This window comes from Penicillium chermesinum (assembly GCF_028974085.1).
Source record: "Penicillium chermesinum strain IBT 19713 chromosome Unknown utg000002l:1.0-5270490.0:1.0-5274688.0, whole genome shotgun sequence".
NCBI lineage: Eukaryota > Fungi > Ascomycota > Eurotiomycetes > Eurotiales > Aspergillaceae > Penicillium > Penicillium chermesinum.
In genome coordinates this window covers 2,136,594-2,156,997 of record NW_026695312.1, presented here as the reverse complement: position 1 = coordinate 2,156,997, position 20,404 = coordinate 2,136,594, and the positions used below count along the sequence as shown (strand labels likewise).

General features: G+C 51.0%; 10 protein-coding genes across 10 annotated transcripts; 5 read left to right on the top strand and 5 right to left on the bottom strand.

The window, feature by feature from the left end:
• Positions 1-91: 91 nt before the first annotated feature.
• Positions 92-1,186, bottom strand: N7468_001627 (uncharacterized protein; the record flags this gene model as incomplete). The annotated part of the gene is made up of 3 exons (XM_058470924.1): positions 92-828; positions 882-983; positions 1,039-1,186. The coding sequence occupies 3 exons, from the start codon at positions 1,184-1,186 to the stop codon at positions 92-94; spliced, it is 987 nt and encodes a 328-aa protein (XP_058334065.1).
• A 918-nt stretch (positions 1,187-2,104) lies between these two features.
• On the bottom strand, positions 2,105-2,407 carry N7468_001626 (uncharacterized protein; the record flags this gene model as incomplete). Its single annotated transcript, XM_058470923.1, has 1 exon — positions 2,105-2,407. One exon carries the CDS (start codon positions 2,405-2,407, stop codon positions 2,105-2,107), a length of 303 nt encoding a protein of 100 aa, XP_058334064.1.
• A 1,427-nt stretch (positions 2,408-3,834) lies between these two features.
• N7468_001625 (alpha-hydroxy acid oxidase) lies at positions 3,835-5,112 on the top strand (the record flags this gene model as incomplete). The annotated part of the gene is made up of 3 exons (XM_058470922.1): positions 3,835-3,974; positions 4,029-4,348; positions 4,409-5,112. 3 exons carry the CDS (start codon positions 3,835-3,837, stop codon positions 5,110-5,112), a joined length of 1,164 nt encoding a protein of 387 aa, XP_058334063.1.
• A 120-nt stretch (positions 5,113-5,232) lies between these two features.
• Positions 5,233-5,976, bottom strand: N7468_001624 (uncharacterized protein; the record flags this gene model as incomplete). The annotated part of the gene is made up of 4 exons (XM_058470921.1): positions 5,233-5,322; positions 5,378-5,522; positions 5,578-5,778; positions 5,840-5,976. 4 exons carry the CDS (start codon positions 5,974-5,976, stop codon positions 5,233-5,235), a joined length of 573 nt encoding a protein of 190 aa, XP_058334062.1.
• A 964-nt stretch (positions 5,977-6,940) lies between these two features.
• Positions 6,941-7,907, bottom strand: N7468_001623 (DUF614 domain protein; the record flags this gene model as incomplete). Its single annotated transcript, XM_058470920.1, has 2 exons — positions 6,941-6,981; positions 7,097-7,907. The coding sequence occupies 2 exons, from the start codon at positions 7,905-7,907 to the stop codon at positions 6,941-6,943; spliced, it is 852 nt and encodes a 283-aa protein (XP_058334061.1).
• A 3,743-nt stretch (positions 7,908-11,650) lies between these two features.
• Positions 11,651-14,807, top strand: N7468_001622 (Inositol hexaphosphate kinase KCS1; the record flags this gene model as incomplete). Its single annotated transcript, XM_058470919.1, has 3 exons — positions 11,651-11,963; positions 12,032-13,730; positions 13,862-14,807. The coding sequence occupies 3 exons, from the start codon at positions 11,651-11,653 to the stop codon at positions 14,805-14,807; spliced, it is 2,958 nt and encodes a 985-aa protein (XP_058334060.1).
• A 7-nt stretch (positions 14,808-14,814) lies between these two features.
• Positions 14,815-15,744, top strand: N7468_001621 (inositol polyphosphate kinase family protein; the record flags this gene model as incomplete). The annotated part of the gene is made up of 1 exon (XM_058470918.1): positions 14,815-15,744. One exon carries the CDS (start codon positions 14,815-14,817, stop codon positions 15,742-15,744), a length of 930 nt encoding a protein of 309 aa, XP_058334059.1.
• A 1,011-nt stretch (positions 15,745-16,755) lies between these two features.
• Positions 16,756-17,052, top strand: N7468_001620 (transporter mch1; the record flags this gene model as incomplete). The annotated part of the gene is made up of 1 exon (XM_058470917.1): positions 16,756-17,052. The coding sequence occupies one exon, from the start codon at positions 16,756-16,758 to the stop codon at positions 17,050-17,052; it is 297 nt and encodes a 98-aa protein (XP_058334058.1).
• A 306-nt stretch (positions 17,053-17,358) lies between these two features.
• N7468_001619 (transporter mch1) lies at positions 17,359-18,730 on the top strand (the record flags this gene model as incomplete). The annotated part of the gene is made up of 2 exons (XM_058470916.1): positions 17,359-18,015; positions 18,068-18,730. The coding sequence occupies 2 exons, from the start codon at positions 17,359-17,361 to the stop codon at positions 18,728-18,730; spliced, it is 1,320 nt and encodes a 439-aa protein (XP_058334057.1).
• Positions 18,731-19,290: 560 nt separating this feature from the next.
• Positions 19,291-19,897, bottom strand: N7468_001618 (uncharacterized protein; the record flags this gene model as incomplete). The annotated part of the gene is made up of 3 exons (XM_058470915.1): positions 19,291-19,349; positions 19,412-19,724; positions 19,778-19,897. The coding sequence occupies 3 exons, from the start codon at positions 19,895-19,897 to the stop codon at positions 19,291-19,293; spliced, it is 492 nt and encodes a 163-aa protein (XP_058334056.1).
• Between the last annotated feature and the right edge of the window lie 507 nt (positions 19,898-20,404).

The following is a 20,404-nucleotide window of genomic DNA, read 5'->3' as shown; positions in this document are numbered from 1 at the left end:
CCTAAGCGTAAATTCATAGCAACTTGATCATAATTCATATTCCTCTCTCAATGACCCTTCGGACGCACGGTAGAGAAGTTTTTTATCCAATTTAAGTAAAAGTCCGCTGGGACGCGCTGCGGTCCGAGTCCACCCGGGGATCGAGCTTGTTGCCAATGTTGGTGTCATGAGGCCCCGCGGTAGTCTGGCTTCTGGGGTTATTGTAGCTACTGCCAGCAGGCACTTCGTTGTAGCCCCCATGGCCGAGCTCGGGGCCCGTTGCGCGATAGGAGCCCTGCGCAGTATTGGCGCCATACGCCGCAGTTGATCCAGAGGTAGGATTAGTGTAATCCGTAGAGCTAGGAGCTTGGGTGTGACCGGTCACTGGGGCATCGTAGCCGGGAGGGGCACTGCCACCATGGCCCAGCGTGGAAGTGAGCTGGGGGTTTCCGGTTGTCGCATGGCCGGGTTGCGTACCGCGGTTTTGGACGCCTGAGCTCACGCGTGGGTCGACCATGTCGGACTCAAAATGCGGTTCGGCGGTCCGATGAGCAGGATTGGTGCTGTAGGGCCCGGTGGCTGCTTGCTGGTGGAAGTTGCCAGCATCGTAGGACTCTGCGGGGCGGTTGTAGGTGTTCGTGTCCACGCGCGGGTCCAGTTTATTGGCAAGGTTCGATTTGTGCGGAGGAATCTGGGGCTGGTCTTGAGTGCCGAAACGGGCATTTCCAGGCTGGCCAACGCGCGGGTCGAGCTTGTTGGCTAGCTCGGAGTTGTGAGGTCCCGTGGTCTGGGTCTGATTGGTGGTGAATTGGGTGTTGCCAGTCTGACCTTCCCGGAAATGACGGTTGTCTATATCCACTGTTAGTCTGGTTGTGACAAGCTTATTTGATGGTTGGCCATACCCAAATCATTCCCCAATCGTGGCTCGGCCGTGTTGGGGTGAGCAACGCTTGTGTTGTACGGCTCTGAAGTGCCACCAAGAGCCTCATGGCGGACTTGGGTGCCTGGAAGCCAGTGATGAGCAACTGAGGTCTGTTTGAAATAGTTGTGAACTCCTACCTGGAGTGCTGTCCACTCGTGGGTCCACCTTGTTGGCCACGTTGGAGTGGTGCGGTCCTTGGTTGGTAGTGTGGTCTGAGCTTGAATTGGAGGACAGGCCTTCCTTGAGACCAGTCAAGGCATCTTCTGTCTTCTTGACAATACCCATGATGAAGTATGTAGTAATGGAAGTAAATGTTTTTGTTGTTGTGGAGAAAAACTACTTCTACAGACCGTGGAGAAGGTCTTTATAAAGGCTTCTGGATTTCAATATCAGGCCCGTGGGACAAGAATGACGTCGTTGTAGGTACACAGGTACGCGTCGATCATTATACAATGCTTGCTACTCAGGAGCTCGTATATTGTCTTGGCTGATGCGTTCGTGAGCTGTGAATGGACTGTCGTGACATGGCCACTCATGAGAGCTTACATGCGAACCCCACATTTGCCACCACATGACCTGTTTTCCCGCCCCCCTTGGATCGTTTCTTGTCGCTACGCTCCAGTCAGAAACATTTCCCAATATAAATGAACTCAGCATTCCGTCATTCACCAGACATGTATCCCTATATTGGATCATTGACATATTCTACAATGCAGAGTGAGCCCATAGTGATCGCTGGGGCGTCATCCATGGATCCATGGAGATATGATTGTTTGTGGGGGTGTATTAAGAAATTATATTGAATATGGTACATTTAGCCTTGAAGCTGGTGAAAAGTGCTAGCAAGCATTTTACCTCACCAGGGTCGTAATGAATTCAAATAATCCAGCATCGGTCCATTCACACGTTTCAAAAGTAGAACTCACGAGTGCTTCCACAATTAGATCCCACAGAAAGACTAACTTGAAGCTTCTCAATAATCCAATAAATCGCCATACCCCTCGATATGAACACCGGCGATTGAAGACAAGATTCGAGGTTGTGGTGCTCAGCAAAAAAGTCCACGGTGCCTAGGGTAAACTAAGGTGGCCTTGATAAGCCCCTAGGCTAGCACCCGAGGGATGCATTGGATAGGATACAGTTTCTATATATCCTAGTTGTTCCCAAAAAAGCTGTAAGACTCGGTTCCAGCGGATAACCGAGTCAGGTTAATTCAAATATTCGAAGACGGAGAGCCCTATTCGAATTGCTGAGTACTGTACCGGTGTCCACCACGGAGCCTGATTCAATGGCAAGCTTGGCTAGTTTGGTAATCTCGTCGAGAGCTGTTGGGGCATCCCCTTCCACAATCCGGCCCTTAGCCGCATTGATGCTTGAATCTGTCGCTAGCAATGGGTAGCGAAATTGGAGACATCCGAATACGCTCATCAGGCGATCATTGATGGTGTTTGGCTGAGGCCCTCCGGGTCCACCGATAGAGCTGCGAGCCCCCTCCCCGTGCAGCATCAGGAGTCAATAAGGTCGCCACAATATAAGCTTTACTCTACAGCGCTACTTTTCCATGGGCTTCAGCTATATACCCATCTTCAGGCATTTACCCTCTAGTCGCATGCTCCAAAAATGGTGCGACTATTTGAAAGTCGACCATGTGCTCAATTTCGAGGCCGCTGAGAGCTTCGAAAACCTTTGTTTGTCATTTTAGCGGCAACGAAAAGGTTCTTTTTCGGCGATGGAGCATGGCAAGAACCAGGAACCAATTCAAACCATTTCCGAAGAACACCAAAGCTGGTGGAAGAGTCGATCAAATCTGCCATATTTCGATCCATAGGACATGCTTTTCATAGTGGCTTCGTTTGTACCGCTGTACAAGGCGACCCAAATGGTACCTGTGAAGGAGTTATTTCCTTGCACCGCCGCATTTTTCGGATGATCGATTTTGCCCTGTTAATGTCATCAGTGAAGGGGCGCTGTCGCTTTTACTCCATCCATTAGCACTCTCGTCGGCACTAGCGCAGAATCCTGGGAGCGTCTTGCAGAGGTCGGCGGTGCATAGAACTGGAGACGGCGGTTGCTTTTCGATAACGCGACACGCGATTTTCTTCTCATAATGTGGAGCGGGTGTATAATATGGTATCGAAAAAGAAAGGTGACGAAAAGACACCGCGGACTCAGTGCAATCTATAGATCGATACCCACGATCGCATGGCACGCCGCTAACTGAGTCTCCACAGTCGGCCGGTCGAATTCAACCTGTGTCGCATTGCGCTTGGCTTCCAAAACGGGTGGCAGACGCGATGGTGGCTTTGGGTAAGCCGGAGCAGATCACTTGGGAACATTTTCAACGTCACCATGCCGTATGTATGAAGTCACTAGTGAAGATCAATTTTCTCGACCGCCAACATTGGAAGAAAACCAGACGAGTATTGGACCCGCGTTGATCAGTGCTATACATCTCTCTAATCTTATTGTTTGTTGGAAGGGGAATGTCGCTGTTCACAAACTTTCTGTTGATGGAGGGTGTTCCAACTTCTGTCCTGTGCCTTGTTCCTCCTCTCTTCTTTCTCTTCAGGTATAGTACCCCAATACCGGTGCCTCCTACGATTTCTTAGTGGCTGTCACATTTCCGTCGACAGCTTCCAACCTGTAATCTAAATCTAAAGATAACAGCCAGTGATTGTATGAACTGAACCCCACCTGGGCAACTCCAGAGCCGAGAAAGGGTCCTATTTAGGCACGCTCTAATATGGCAGTATCAAGGGACTCGATATCATTTAAGCTCCCCTTTGCAGTGGGGCTAAAGTGTACAGTTAGATTCTCGGATAAATTTCCGGAAATTCTATGAGTCTCGCGAGGTTCATCTCCAACTTGAAGCTCTTTCAAAGGTCTTTGGAAAAATAATATCGCGTGGCGCAAGCGCAAAAGGAAGATCCAATATGAGCCAAGAAGACCCAATTACTGTCGACCAGGTCGAAGCTCTTGCTCGCAAGAAGCTCCCCCGCCAGGTTTACAATTACTACGCATGTGGCGCGGATGATGAAACAGCAGTCGCCAGGAACATCGCAGATTTCAATAGGTGTGACATGGCCCGAACCGCAAGAAGGAGAGAGGTACTAATCTACGTGTGAAGCCTTTATATTCTCCCCAGAATTCTGCGTGATGTATCAAGAATCGACCTGTCAGTTGAAGTCCTCGGTCGCCATTTCTCGCTTCCGATTGGGATTGCGCCCAGTGCTATGCAGAAATTAGCCAACCCCGAAGGCGAACTTGACGTTGCAAGGGCAGCTGCATCCACAGGAGTGAATATGACTCTCTCGTCAAACTCTACCACTTTGCTCGAAGACGTCATCTCCGTTAGGCAGAAAGGTGATACTGCTGCACCGTTCTGGTTCCAGATCTACCTGACTGCCGATCTAGAGCTAAGTGTTCCACTAATAAAAAGAGCGGAAAGTACGAATCTCCCCCAGAATGACCAAACACTAGAAAAATATTCTCTAACATAACAAAAAGCTGGGTACGAGGCGCTCGTCCTTACCGTGGATACTCCCGTCCTCGGGAACCGGATTAATGAGCGACAGCAACCACTCGTTCTTCCGACCGGGATCAGTCTCGAAAATCTCCCGCCAGTGAGAGAAGAAGACAAAGGGAAACCAAGCTTCAATCGCCGTCTGATGGATGCACGGACGGCGAAGCAAGCCAGCGAAGTACTACAAGAATACGGGGACAGGACCAATAATGCTGCTCTTACGTGGAAATCAGCCATTGATTTCCTTCGCCGAACCACCACGATGAAAATTATTCTCAAGGGGGTCCTCGCCCCCGAAGACGCTTTGCTTGCGATCGAGTATGGCGTTGATGCTATCGCTGTCTCGAACCATGGTGGTCGCCAGCTTGATTGCGTCCCGTCCACCATCAAAGCGTTACCCGACATCGCGTCGACTGTGAACCGCCGAATCCCGGTCATTTTTGACGGAGGAATCCGTCGCGGAAGTGATGTCTTCAAAGCGTTGGCTTTAGGCGCAGATTATGTCTTGGTTGGACGACCCGTGTTATGGGGTCTGGCTTACAAGGGCAAAGAAGGTGTTGAAAATGTGCTGAATATCCTCGAACGAGAGTTAAGCCGGACGATGGGGCTAGCAGGGGCTCCTTCTGTCAAAGAAATAAACACTTCGTATCTTCGTCATGACCTCGAGGGACGCCTGAGCAGGCTCTGAATGTTTGGTGATATTCATCATTCGCGGGAATCGAACAGTGAAAGATACAGGTCGCTTGGACAGAAGAATCAGCTAGATTTGTCGTGCAGCCACCTATACTAGCTATAGTGATCCTGACCATTACTCCTCGTCATTGTTCAAATTCATGTTGTCCTTGGGTAGGTCTTCTCTGCCGTCTTGCCATGTTGAGCAGTTCATGCACCGCAAGGCCTGTTCCTACTCAGCCCTTCCACTCTTGACGACGTACGCATCAGCGGAAACGTACCTCAGCACTGATATACTTTTTGCAATATCTGCATCGAACGGTAGGCTTGATGATCTTGTTGTGGGAGACGAGCATATACAGATGGGCCACTGCAAACAGCGTAAGGCTGACCCCGGCAAAGTTGACGAAGTTCTCGATAAAAGCACTATCGATCCCAGAGTTAAAAGGTCCCGTCTGAACCTCCAAGTCACAATACTTACCCCCAGGCCAACACAAGCGCCCCATCATCCCGGGCTTGTTTGACCGTGTTATACCCTTCGCCCTCGACAAAGTTGGGGCTCTTGGAGAGGATCGCGAACTTCTGATCCATATTCCGATTCAGAAACGGAAGCAGTGAAACAACCGGCAAGACCACATCGGACACAAAAGACGTCACGACTTTAGTAAACGCATTTGCGATTCTCCACGTGGGTCACTGTTAGTCGTGGGCGACAACGGATCTTCGACCGGAGGGTTGCTCACATCAAACCCAGCGCGACCTCAAGAACGTTGTCGCGAGCAGCAAAGTTCACGAAGGCATCCCAGCCGTGTCTGACGCGCTCCTGCGCGCCCTGGCCAACGCGGAGCAGAGCTTCAGTGCTTCCGTCGAGTCCACGCATGGCTGCTTATTGATATTGAGCTACTTTGTACAGCACTGGAGGTGCTAGCAGGGGAGCTTTTGAATCCCTCGTGCAAAAGAAGTGGGGGGGTCATTTTTGGCGTCATGGCGCATTGACGATCAGTCATGCGGAAGCGATGGGGAGGGCGGGGGCCTCTGCGAACCACTTGACTTGAGGGGCGTAGCGAATGTCAGTGTATTGCAGCCATTATCGATCGAGAATATGATGCAGAAGGGTAATTTCGTGATTTGCGTTTCTTATGCTCGTTTCTTCGACCCGTAGAGATATTATACCGTGAGGTGGAGACATCTTTAGTATATATTATTTGGATGTACGGGATAATGGTGATAATGGCCAGCTACTAGACAAAGTTCGCAGGTGAGGAGAGTCGAAAAGTCGTCTCCATTTCTTTTCCTCCTAGTATGTCGCCCTGTCGAACCAGAGGTTGGTTGGACCCACCAGCAACATATTGGTGCTGCGAGATGTGGGGATTCCGCTATAAAAAGCATCGATCTTAACCTCGGAGATCGAGTTATCTTGGCGCAAGTGCTTTAACTGATTGAAGGAATCCGGATCAGAGTGGAGAAGATCGACCCGGCAGACCAGATCTGGTTCCCCCGGGACCATGCGAACTACCCTTGAGTTCTAATCGGTGTGAATCTTTGACGACATAAGAATCATTTGCATCACTGTTCTCATACGGCCTCTAGCCTAAGCAGCTCTGGTATCATACAGAATCATGTTCGCTTCATAAAACATGAATCCACGAAGGCAGATTACATGACTAACCAATATTCCGAACATCCTTATTTCGGAGGCGGGGGATAGGTCATCGGCCCCGGCGATGTATACGGTGACATTAAAACCGTCCCCCTCTCAACGGCTGCTCGGTTGCGCATCTGCTCCCGTTTCTGAATCTCCTTCTCATCCTGGATGAGAGTGCAGCACAGGCAGCAGGTTCCTCTCACACAGTCTGACCCAACCCCGCCATCGATTCCGTATGCCCTGCGAGTTCTGGTATGTTGTATAGTAGCCAATAACCCTACCAATATTAGCATCCCGCGCATTGAAACCTTTCCATAGGAACGTCCGAATCGGGAGGACCTATCGGCGAACTTACATTGACATCCGCATAGCAACGCCATTCCTGTGCAGGCGCCGTTGCAGACCTTATATCCGAGCATATTTGTCGGGTCGTCTTTCTTCGACTTCATCCCCAGTCGATATTGTGTCTTTCCATAAAGAATACAGGGACAAGCTAACCCGAGACAGCAAGTCCCAAGGTTCGAAAAATCGCATAGTCCATGATTCCATGCACCTCCCTGGACATCTTGGTTGGGGTGCGAAATTTGGCCGGGCTGGTGGAAAGTTTCCAGATCTTCGAAAGTTGGCGCCTGAAATGACCTGACGGCCGCAGGAGGTGGAAAATAAGGGATTTTAGGTGACTGTAATGGATTGCTGTCTGGAGCGACCGTTATAGTATCGCTTCGATTGGGCACATCTGGGTTTATCTTGAGGGGTATGGGTCCGGGGGAGTTTGGGGGCTGTGGCTGGAGGGGCTCCGCCTGTGAGGTGGGGTGTCTTTGTTCAATGGCATCATCAATGGGGGCATAGAGAGCAGGATGCTGCTCCGGGGGCGGATATTTAGAGTATGTTGGTATAAGTCCTTCCTCCTGTAGATGTCGCTCTTTCTCATTAGATATATACTGGTTTTGAGGCGACTGCGACCATGTCTCCCTGCGGAACTCGACTGGATGGTGGTGCGACGCTGGGCTCGCATTCATGTTCGGCGTCGCAATTGACGAGGTTGGTGACGAAAACTGGTATTGATGCTCTGGCGAAGGGCTTTTATCTAATGGCGTCTCTGTAAATGAGTAGCGGCGGTTGTGGCTTGGCTGCGCCTGCGTATTGAGCTGCAACGACCGGTCCATATTGAGCGTAAGTCAGGGCACGACCGCAATGAGCAGGTATTCGTATCCGACTAAGAGCGCTATTTGCCAATGGTTTGTCTTGCTCGAAAGCGAGAAAAGGATGTTGCCTAATCAGGGACCTCGGGCGATCACTGCGGCACAAGAGTTGCAGCTCCCGTTATCGGCGAATATACATGCAAATCCTCGACAAGCGGCTGATCTGCTGAAGATCCAGGAATATGAGAAGCAAGGTCGATTGAAGCGAGTTCAAGAGTCAGGAAGGAAGAGTTCATGCAGGAGAAATGGAAAGGGGGGGGGATGCGAATAGGCGGAGTTATTAGCTGAGGGGGGGCTAGATTCAGAAGTCGGGGGAAACCATGACATGAGTGGCTCTGGAGCTTCAGCTTCGTCTAAGGTTAGTCGCTAGGGTAGTCGCTAAGGCCGTGATTTCGAGCCTACTGCAGCTGCTTCACACCATCGCGGATTCTGGTTGGATCATGATCCGCCCGGCACATCCCGTGGGGCGTTGGGGCCCCCGCTTGTCACTCGTTATCACACTCGTTACTCGCTTGGCTCAAATAATGTACCAAATAATGCCATAGAATGGAGCGCACAGGAGTACTTTTGGACTGCACTTGCCCCTCTGACATCATAACGCTGAGATCTATGAAGCTGGAGAGGAACAACGGTCGATGCTCAGTTCCAAGGGTAAATCATGAACACATACTTCCCCGTGGGTAATCTATTCGAAGAACTTCACTGACTAGGCTTAAGGAACTAATAGAAATCACATCGCTCGATAAACTTACTCTGCAACCATGCCAATCGGGAATAGGACATGTTACAAAATTTCGACCCGACTTGCAAGACTATGGATGACGCTGAAGAGCCATAGCTAATCTTTCGCTATGTTAGGCTTGGAAGGGAATCCGAGCTTGAACTTGAACTTGAATAAGCTAGGCCGCGGACTTGGAGCTGATGCCTGCGAATGATTCTCGTTGATACTCACATCCCAATCATTGGCAATCATCATTTAAGGCACTGGGGGCAATTCGTAGGTGCGTTATGGGTATAGCTTGAACGCGTGAAGCAATCACTACAATAGCACATGATCGCACCAGTGGATGATTCATAAGCTAATACATAACAGGTATGGTGTTCTAAGATAAAATTTGACATATCTAATTCAAAAAGTTCCCTACTCAACCTAATATGCTGGGCAAGTCCCGAAGGGTTTCATTTCATGGAGATTTCCTTTTACGTTAATGCGACGAAGGAGATAAATATTCTGACTACGCAGCCATCAACTGTTCAATATTCTGGATGGCCTGATCATCAACTCCAACAGATGCTGCCTTTTTTTTTGTAGGCAAATTCCTTTTCGTATGAAAAATGACTTTCCGCGCACGATCCTTGGCTGGCTCCGATATTCGGATCGGTCTATCGTTGATTTGTTCGTAGTGAGAAGTTTAAGCAACCCATGCTTTCCACCACATACGTTAGTCACTCTCCGTATTTGCTGTAACAAGGGGGATCATTGTCGAATTTATATCTGGAACCCTAGATCGTAATATCCAGAGCTCATCTTGACACACGGCCCCAAGCCTAGTTTTAATACTTGCCCGAGGGGAACTTACGAAACACGCGTACTTGTAGTGACACTTACAGATGAGAATAACCATCATCGCAGCACTTTTTTAAATCCCGTATCATCCAGAGTAACCCGCCAAATTGAATCAGCCCAAAGCCCACGAACCTACAACGAGCCCTCCGACCATCTGACGGACGCGGCCGAGCTTACCAGTAGCTGATGAGGTAGCACCACAAACTCAGGCGCTCCAAGGCATGCAAGGTATGCGAGGGCGATGGATAATATTGGCGAAACATACTTACGAAACGAAAAATTGTATATGTTGGGTTTACGGATGCCACTGTAGCACCAGTGACATGTCCATGCTTCTGTGTGATACGGCCAGTGGAACTAAGACCTACTTTGATGAGGCATTGTGATTTTCAAGCCTAGGATCGCATTCCTCGTTCAGTTCAATCCACTGATATTCATGAGCTGTTTTCAAGTGCCGAATAACCAAAGCCAAGCTTCTTATTGTCCGGCTTATAGAGTGGCTCCGCCAGCTTACTTCGTCTGGTATGCCGCCGAGATTAGAGGATGTAGCATTGCCCGGCAACACAGGGTTTGCCAGTTTGCCAAAACGAAGACGAAACGGCTCCAATCACGTTGGTTCGAGATACAGTACTGGTCATCGGCTCGTTATTGGAAATTCGGCGGTTACCAAGCAAGGGTGCTATCCTAGTCCTTGCAACCCTGTCACATGGTGATGCTCTGCCTGATCATTTCAACGCTGTGTAGCGTGGGGAACGTAAGGCCAGCTGTTGCAAGTTGAGGGAAGAATCCGCAGTGGACTGACGAGCATTGCCAGCCATGCTTCAGACGCACACCAATTTCCGAATAACCATGTCATAACAGTCCTTGGAGGAGCCCCGGTCCAAGGCACAGCCGTAAAGATTCCTAGGAATTAGGTTAAGCATTATGGGGCTGCGACTACTCCTGGAGGATTCAGGGAAAGGGGTTTCCTTGGGACGAAACCAAAGAATGCGTCGGATCCCCTCGTAAATAAAAAGGAAAGCAAACCACAAAACCAGGGATTGACCCGACAGAATGAAAGAGTTCCTAACGGCGCCTATGATTGTCCGCGAGGCCAGCACGCGGCATGCAAGCCGCATCGTGATTGGCAGACAGCAGCTGCAGAAAGCGACATGATCAACCCGAGAACTTAACCCTTCAGAGCCTTAGCCGATTCCTTGCTGGTCTGGCGAGTGGTCTGAAGCTACCTCCACCTTCCGTCCTCCCCGAACTGCTAATTCAAGGTTTTTCGACGATGATCATGTCTGAAGTCGGCGTATTGTGGGATCTAAAGGGTGAAGTCCAAGTCTGCCAGAAGAGGTCGGTGAAGATAAGGGGGTTGGGGTTGGGATTGGGCTGGGGGATCTCAATACTAGAATGAGAATAAAGCTGCCGATCTGTACCCTGGTTGGACAGCATCAACCCTGTGCTGATAGAGCATAGATTGAGGGCGATAAGCGGAAATCCTTCCATTGAGAAGAGGAGGAAGATTCGAAAGAGTCCGGGGTAACAGGAGATGAGACTTCTCTCCGAGTTATTTGTTCCAGATTGCTTCCTGGTCCACTTTGGCCGAGTCAACTAAATTAGCTCCATCGCTTTTTGAGTCCAAACTCCATTGGATCAACCATGACTTCATTGATTGGTCCCCCACTGGATCTCCAGGGATTCTGCATCATGGTATAATCAGAGCTTGATCGAGGTTCAAGAGATTGTACGCAGTAGCACCTCCCAAGGTTTTCATCCCCACTCATAAGACCTCAGGGCGGTGACGCTTGTACAATAAGCCTTTTAGGTTCACTCAGTCCTTTATCTCTTCACTTTTTCTTCTTCCCACGACATTCCTGATCCCGGTTATCCGCCCGATTTGCGGTCAGCCTCTCCCAGTAAGATCTTTCCCTCTTCGAACGTGCTTCGACTCCCCAATTCCCGCACTTCACCCATTCGACCTTCTATCCTAATCCGTGTTCTCGGTGCCCCCTTCTCCACTGCCTTTTCGTCTTCCCTCCCTATCCTTGTCGTCTGTACCGGCCGTTCACCCCACCTCTGCTCTTGCGAACCAACCATCCTCACATTTGCATTCCAGACCATTCCGAACCGTGCAGGCCTGACCAATGTCCTCCCCATGTCAAACCCGCCGCCCGCTCCCGAAGATACCCTGCCTAGCCCCCTGGTGACACCTGCCGCGCCTGCCCAACATGATTGCTCGGAGGACGTTGCGATCGCTCGGGCCAGCCCACGTCACCACTTGACGCGAGGCCGACACCAGTCCCAGGGGGCTCAAGAGGCGTTCTCGCCATCGCGCGCCGAATCCCCCAACGTGCATCAGTGGTCTCGTCCTGCTGCTCCCTTTGCCGTCAAAAGGTCCTCCACGGTCCCGCTGGATGCCCCTCTCCATCCTGACACTTTTTACAGCCCACAGCTGTCCGAACGAGACAGTATCTTTGCTACCCACTATCTGCCCTCAGAGAGTGGTGCAAACACTCCCCAACTCCCCCCGCACAAGGCTTGGAAAATGACCGTCTGGTGAATGCTATTCCTACCCTGAATGATGTGCCCGGATCTCCAAGTCCTCCTTCCAAGGTCTCTCCCCATCATTCCTACGTCGACCCTTCCCGCATGGAAGTTGACGTCCGCAGACACTATCCATTGCGCTCCCCACTGCAATATTCTTCCGCCGATGTCTCCCCATTCTCTCCCTTGCGCTCCGCTGTCTTCACCGCAGATCAGGTGAAGAGCCAGGAAGGAAAGCCCGGCATCCGATTGGTACCATCGGTGCCTACCGCTGAACCAGGTACGAAGATTGATGCCTCTCAAGGCTCACTGGCTGAACGCAGTCTTCTTCCCTCTGCGCTAGAGAATGTCTCCCAAGCCTCTGAAGCTCTAGCCTCCTCCGCACCTGGTCAAGATTGGTCGCTATTTGGTCGGGAACCCTTCAGCCCCTTTGGAGACCCTTCAGACAGTGCTACGGTGGAACAGAGTGTAAGCAGAGGTCGTCGCGGGCGAGTGGACAATTCAATTGAGGCCAACCTCGCGAATGCAGAGCCTGCATCCAACGTGCGCAGTCGTAAATCAAGTCACTACTTAGGCTTATTTAAAGAGAATACCGCTACCTCGCCGGAACGAAAAACATGGGATGACCGCACTCACCCCCAGAAAGAAGGCGCAGAGCCACCAGAGCCCATGATGGGATCTCAATTGCAGAGAGCGAATCCTGCAATGGAGGGCGAAGGGACCCTACGAAAGAGTGTATCCCTTCCTGTCCTTGGAGATGCGCCGTCGATGGAACCGCAGCCTTCAGCACAGTCACCATGGCAGGCAGAAGCAGATGATCTTCATAAGCGTCGCCCACCAGCACTCCCTCGAAGTCTCCTCGAAGAAATCAGGAACTTCCATCTCACCCCAGGAGGGCGACACGGCTCATCATTTTCCAAGAGTATCCCGACACAATACTCGGAACGTGGCCGGGATTATTTCCAGCAACAACCCCATGTTGAGCGCTTTCCAGAATTTAGCCCCAGTGAAGAGGACACTCGCCGGGATCTTGCACGGATCGCAGAGGAGGAATGCAACGAGGAGCAGATATCTTCTGCCGTTTATTTCCCCCACGAGCGGGTGAATGAACCAGGAGGACTTAATGTCCCGGGTCAGCTCTCGGACGATCCGCATGCTGTTCAGTCGATTGAGATATCAGCTCCAGAGCCAGGGCATGAGCTGATGTTGGTCTCTCAAGAGCGTCACATCCCTGCAACCGAGAAGGAACTCGGCCGCGTGGATATTTCTATCCGTTCTAGAAGTGAAAGTAAGATCCTGCACGGCGATCTGTCCGGTTTACGGTCCCCAACAGAAAGTGGAGCAGACTCCTTGGGCTCTATTCCCGAGCACCATGTGGATTCTACATGCGAATCAGAGGCATCTGCAGATGAAAGTAATCAGTCAGTTATCGAGGAGTCTAGTCTTACAGACGACGCTGGGGTCACGCCCACCGCTACGCCCACCCAACGCTCCCGTCTCTCTCTACGTCGCAAAACCACTGGCCCTCTAGGGGCCGTAGAACTCAAGCCTTACAGACACCAAGTCGGTGGCCATACAACCGTATTTCGCTTCTCTCGCCGTGCTGTTTGCAAGCAGCTGAATAATCGTGAAAATGAGTTTTATGAGCGCATTGAAAAGAGACATCCTGAGATGCTGCGTTTTCTGCCACGGTATGTTTTCAACGTCGATAGAGCGGTTGTTTGCGCACGGGATCCCCAGAACGCGGGCTCTACCGAGCGTGCATGGCGGCCTTATCGACCTATCCCCTTTGGCATCAACTCAATTACTAACCTGCTGTCAGTTACATTGGTGTTCTGAACGTCACTTTCTCTAAAACATCGAAACGCGTAAATGGCAATGCCGATGACCCTGCCAGCACCCGCTCGAGCCGAACCAACGGAGTATCTGCGGATGGGACTCAGCCGACAGAAGCCCCAGAGCCACAGCGGATTGTGAGCCAGAGTCAAGTTACAGGAGTGACAGCCAAGGTTGTTCTTGAGAACAACCGCCATATCATTCCTCAAGATCTCTTCTCCCGCCAGCGGTCACGCTTAATGGATGATCCGGCAATCAACCGGCCCCATTCAGCAGATGGACGTGATTCAAACTCGAAATCGAGCACCTCTCGGACTCCCCAGACGAAGAAGTGGGGCGCGACGACCGTGAATAGAAAACTCAAGGAGCAAGTTCTCCGCGAGGTCTTCAGCCCGCCTGCTATACATCACCACCGCCGACATGCACGTGGACCTATGCATCTAGCCCGAGCCACATCGGATATTCAAAATCCACCCAGCATCTCGGATCGACATGGAAGCTTACCGGAGAATGGGCTGTCAAGATCCAATCCTCGTTCCTCAGCGATGAGCAAACGAGAGAGTCTGAACCCTGCGGCGAAAGACATCATATCGTCCAGTCGTGACGGCCTAACGTTGTCATCCTCAGCATCGACGGCTTTGGATGAGAATCGAAATAGCCTTGAGAGTCCCACCCATGAGAATGACTCTAACCGGACACAGTCCCTTAATCGCGGCCAGGCAGTACGGCGAAGGCATTCTGGAGGTGGTCTTCAGAGGCGAATCTCGATGGACTCGAAACCGGGAGATTTGATGTTCTTTGATGACGAAGGATATGGTGGTGATAAAGAGGATGATATTTTCTCCATGGAGAGCGATGCTCCAGTGTCATCCGAGTCCACGGCAGTCAGGCCAACTGTTCTCTCCCGTATCCGGGAGAACTTTGACCGATGACAGTCCGATGAGAAAGTCCGCGTCTTCTGTCCAGCCGTCTTCTCGTCCCGCGCCAAGTGATACCCGGCTCACCCATTTGCCAAGTAACCCTAAGGAGGCGAAGCCACAAGAAGATGACCGTGTTCAATTCTTCCTCCTGCTCGAAGATCTCACTGCTGGAATGAACAAGCCTTGCGTGCTAGACCTCAAGATGGGCACTCGGCAGTATGGCTTGGAGGCAACGGAGAAGAAGAAAAAGTCCCAGCGACGGAAATGCCAGTCAACAACATCACAGCAGCTGGGAGTCCGTCTTTGTGGAATGCAAGCTTGGAATGTCAAGAAGCAGGAATACATCTTCGAAGACAAGTATTTTGGACGTGACTTGAAATCCGGTCGTGAGTTCCAAGACGCTCTCACCCGCTTCTTGTATGATGGAGTCAGCTATACAAGCGTCGCCAAGAAGATTCCGATCATCCTGGAGAAGCTGGCTGTTTTGGAATCCATGATTCGAAGACTGAAGAGATATCGCCTTTATGCCAGCAGCTTGTTGATCCTGTATGACGGCGAGCAAGCTGCCCCTCCACCAAATCCCAGCCATCAGACCGAGAACCCTACCAATGGGAGCAAATCCAAGGACGGCCACAACAATGTGGACGTGGAATTAAAAATTGTGGATTTTGCCAACTGTGTGACTGGAGAAGACGAGATCCCACCAGACACTCCTTGTCCTCCTCATCATCCCAATGATATTGATCGTGGGTATCTGCGCGGTCTTCGCACTCTGCGCATATACTTCCAGCGGATTCTGAAAGAAGTAACAAAGGATGAATTCCTTGAACGCGGCGAGGGTGAGGGCATTGCTACTGGTGCCCAGCCTGCTGATGTTCCTGATATGCCGTCAAACCAGTTCTGGGATGATAACGTGATGGAGCAGGATGTCGGGGAAGTTAGTTTCTAAAGGCATGCTTGTTCTTTCCACTTTCCAGCATCTACCGCATACTTCTCTCTCCAACCATCGGCGTTTTGAAATAGACGGTTGCCTACGGTCAAGAGTTTTCTACATCGCCAATTTTTTTTTTCTTTTTTCTTTTTCTTTTTTTTTCCTTTCTTTTTCTTTTCTTCGTGGTTCTTCTTCGCGTTTTGGATCCTGTCTTCATGATAGCACAACTCACGACCCTTATGGATTATTGATAACCCAACATCCATTTCTCGCTGCATTCAGGGGCCTTACCCAGTCTTACTTTGTTGGCTTTTTATTGATGCATCGGCGTTTTGCATGACTAAGCGCATGAGGACTCACTTTTCATTTTCGGAGGTTCAACTTCTACTTCCAATGCTTGGCTTGTTTTTATTCATTATACCCCCCATTGGGTTGACGGATGGTCTCGGCGTGTTTTCTTTTCAAACAAAGCTTATGATTTGCTTTGCGCTGCATGTACATGATATTCCCGAGTTCTTCTACAACCTCCAAAATCAACAAACTAAAATAAACTCAAATACCTAAATACAGAAGCACCGATCCCGGTCTTCATCAGATTCCACCAAGAACCCTGTCAGCCTCGGTTGATGTCACGTGATTGATAAGCGCATCGCCGCCTTCAGCTCGAGTTCCAACCTCGCCCTTACAGATTTCACAATCGTTCAAAGCCGGTAATTCGGTTTTTTATACCACGCCAACATACCTAGTATTTTCAGAAGCACGGGGCTGACCGGGATGACCTTGCTTGAGGCCCAATGACGTAGTGTGGAGCGTTGACAACAAAGCAACTGATCCACCCAGCTGACACGGACGCTTATCATTCGCCTACCGGCGATACCGTCGCCGCAGGACCGCGAGATCTTGAACTCTTGTCCGGCGGTGAAATACCTCCCAGAGCACTGCGCTGGGCTCATAACTATCACGGGCTTACTCCTCAGCCCATTCCGACACCTATCCCTTCTGGGGATCTCATCTGGAGCACCAACGACCATGCCCGGCTCTAGCAGCCATGCCGACCCTCCGATCGATAAGCGGGACTTCGATGCGCACCGATCTCTCCTCCAGGACGGCGTGAATGGGTATGAAGGACAAGGAACACCCGGGAAGCGGCGGTCACGGGCCGGCTCCCGTCAATCGAGGGCATCGTCTCGCTCGGGGCTGCTCAGCGGCAGCGATGACGGGCTTCTCAACGATGTTGTTGAGGGGATTGTCGAGCGGGACATACGCAAGATGCACACGGAAGTCGTGCGTGTCATAAGCTTCGTTTGGGGCGTAGTTACCTGGTGAGGGAAGGACCTGTTAATGTCTAGCGGACGTTGTTCATGCTAATAAACTGCTCTGATAGTCTTGGTGCTGGGAGCATCACTGGGTTCTCATTATACGGCCACCTTCTGCTGACGAGGCTCCAGTACTCCCAACTCAGGGTCAATGCTGTGTCTATCTCGGCGGCAGTTTCAATGTATCTTCTCGTGCCAATTTTCGGCTACCTGTGTGACCGGTACAGCCCGTCCCCTCTATCCTTACTTGCAGGGTTCTTGTTTGGTGGAGGGTACATCGTTGCTGCTTTCACCTATAGGAGTGGTCCGCCTCCAGATGTCGGAGGCAACGGGATGGCCATTCTGGGTGATGGTCGTTGCCTTCATTGCTATCGGGATGGGGACGAGCTGCATGTACCTTGGCGCCGTCGCGACTTGTGCTAAGAATTATGGGAAAGGGAAGCACAAGGGTATTATGCTGGCCGTGCCCATTGCTGCATTCGGTCTCAGCGGGATGTGGCAGAGCCAACTCGGAACCTATGTTCTATACGAGCGAAAGGTCGACGGCAGTCGTGGCGATGTGGATGTTTTCCGATACTTTCTCTTCCTGGGAATCTTACTTTTCGTGATTGGCGTCATCGGTACGTTCGCTTTGCGGATTGTGGACGACGAGGAAGAGGAGTACATTGATCGGACGGTCGAAGATTTGGAACGGAGTGGATTGCTCGAAGAGAGTGAATTCTTTCGACCTCGGCATGAAATCCAGGCTGCATACGGCACATTCAACGCCGATGCCGAGGAGGGGTCGGTGACTCTCTCTGAGGAAGAAAGACAGCAGAGGAAGCGTGACTTGGAGCGAGAAGAGGAAGAGCGCCGGAAGAAAAATTGGCTGCTCAACTATGAAACCCGAATCTTCCTCCAGGACCCTACTATGTGGTGGCTTGCTGCTGGCTTTTTTCTGGTCACCGGCCCTGGGGAGTCATTTATCAATAATGTAAGCTGCCTGATTTCACATATTTCTTTGTTCGTTTTACTGACATGACCAGCTTGGTACGGTCATCCCAACCTTGACCCCACGATCATACGCTGCTGCGGCTCCCCCCGCAGGTCTTCCGTCAACACATGTCACCACCATTGCATTAACCTCGACTATCGCTCGTCTCCTGACTGGAACGTTATCCGACTTTTTCGCACCAGTAGAAACGCACCTCTTCCCTCCAATTCCTGAAGACCGTCGTCGAGCTAGGCTCGAAGCTGAGCAGGCCAATCGCCCCACACTTTCGCGCATGGTCTTCCTTCTCCCATCAGCACTCATCCTGTCCTGTGGATACCTTCTTCTCTCTACCCCTCTTCCTTTAATCGACCCGCCACTTCTTCACCTCACCACTGCCCTCGTTGGATTCGGCTACGGAGGGGCTTTCTCCCTCACGCCGATCATCATCTCCGTAGTCTGGGGCACCGAAAACTTCGCCACAAACTGGGGCATTGTTGCCATGATGCCAGCACTTGGTGCTGCGCTTTGGGGTGTCATATATTCTACTGCGTACCAAAGAGCTGTCAATAGCGGCAGCGGCTTTGCAGACGGGCAATGCCATGGATGGAGTTGCTACGGTTTATGGGCCGTAACATCTACCATCAGCGTCTGGATTGCCGTTGGTGTTTGGTTAGCGGCTTGGAGAGGATGGAAGAAGCGTGGTATAGTCGTTTAGCATTCCTCCAGGAAGGGTGATACCTCGTTTTCCTTCTTTTATAAGCGCTAGACAATCGCATCTAGAATGTCAGGTCGACACCCATGTAATGACAGACTGTCAAGTCAGTAAACTTTCTATGCAACCACGTAATTTATTCACGATCTTTTTGCCCATTGATACACAAGATACCCAGAGCATGGACTGGAGTACGAGGGTCCTGAGGCAAAACCCTCGACAACGGATGGGTCTTATTGTTTTCCCCAACAGGTGTATTAACGGGTCTATTGAAAGAAACTAGCTCGAAAGAACGGGAAGAGACAATGCGTGCGGTCCACCCTATAAAACTGCATATAATCTGGCTCTCAGTTACCCTACCCATCATGATCATTCAAGGCGAGCAACCCGTTCTTTTAGAACTCAAGCACACCTTACGATGCCCGGAGTTTTTAGGCGAGTAGCCCGAAACTTTCAAGTTGTTACTGCACGCAGGACAATATGTGCACTGATCCTCCATCAACCTTGCCACCGAGTGCGCAGTATAATAGCTCAGATCGTTCGACGCCCGGTAAGGGCCAACCCTAAGAGAGCACGACATATACGTGTAAATATTCCTCCTGCTCCCGATATTCGACCGTGCCTGGGACATATTATTCAGAACCTGGAGACAGCTGGATTTGGCCGCAAGGTAGTTTGTACTACACTTGATGCCGTATGTCACCCGCTTCTCGAGGTTTTTCTGCGCCTCGTCGAGCGACTGCTGCCCGATCGTCGTGAAGAGGTCGATGATGTCGGTATGGGAGTCGGCCCTGCTGGTGTTTCCGTAGAAGTGCAGAGCGTCGGCGTAGAGGTCAGGGTCGGAGGTTCTGTAGCCCAGGGCATCTTCTTCGATGCTTTGCAGCACGGTCAAGTTGGTGTTCTCGATTATGCCGGTCTGGGGGTTTACGTCGCCGGCAATGTGGTAGCGGGCCCATACGGCGTCGCCGAAGCGGCCCTCGTGGATGGCGGCTACGTACTCGCTGGCCCAGGGTTCGACGAGGGGAAGCCGTTGGTGGCATTTTGAGATACTTCATCGGTGGTGAAGTCGAGGAACAGCTGTTCGACGAGATCGGTGGTGCTCAGCTCCAGAGCTATAGCAGCCCGTAGGTGGAGGAGGAGGGCTGCGAGGAGGTAGGATGGGACACGCATTGCAGAGTTACTTGGAAAGAGACGATAATGTCGAAGAATCAATTACTCTCGGATATAAGAGTTCGAAAACCCCTGCAGACGTGCGGAAGGTCTTTTTTATACCACTCAAGGCAGTCTCTCCTACATTCACACTTTCATTACGCTATCGGCTCATAGGGAATATCCCTCGAGGACCTCAAGGTCCAAACTGGATTGCCTGTTTCCAGTGGGGACACAGGCCCTTTCGCTTCGAATCCAAAATGGTGATTAGTGTGGTCGAGGTTTTAAAAAAGAGGCCTAGCGTCGACAAGGGTATGGATACCCGCGTCGATGTTGGGATGACAAAAGTGGGTATTTGTGGACTGAGGTTACAACTGAGGTTATCAATATCAGGAGATGCCCTGCAAGGCCAAGGCGCAGGTAGCCTGAACTCGAAATCTTGATTAATCCAGAATTGTCACGACATTCACCCCACTGGGCTATCGAAGCAAGCAGAAACATGTGCATATAATCGTAGGTACCGATATT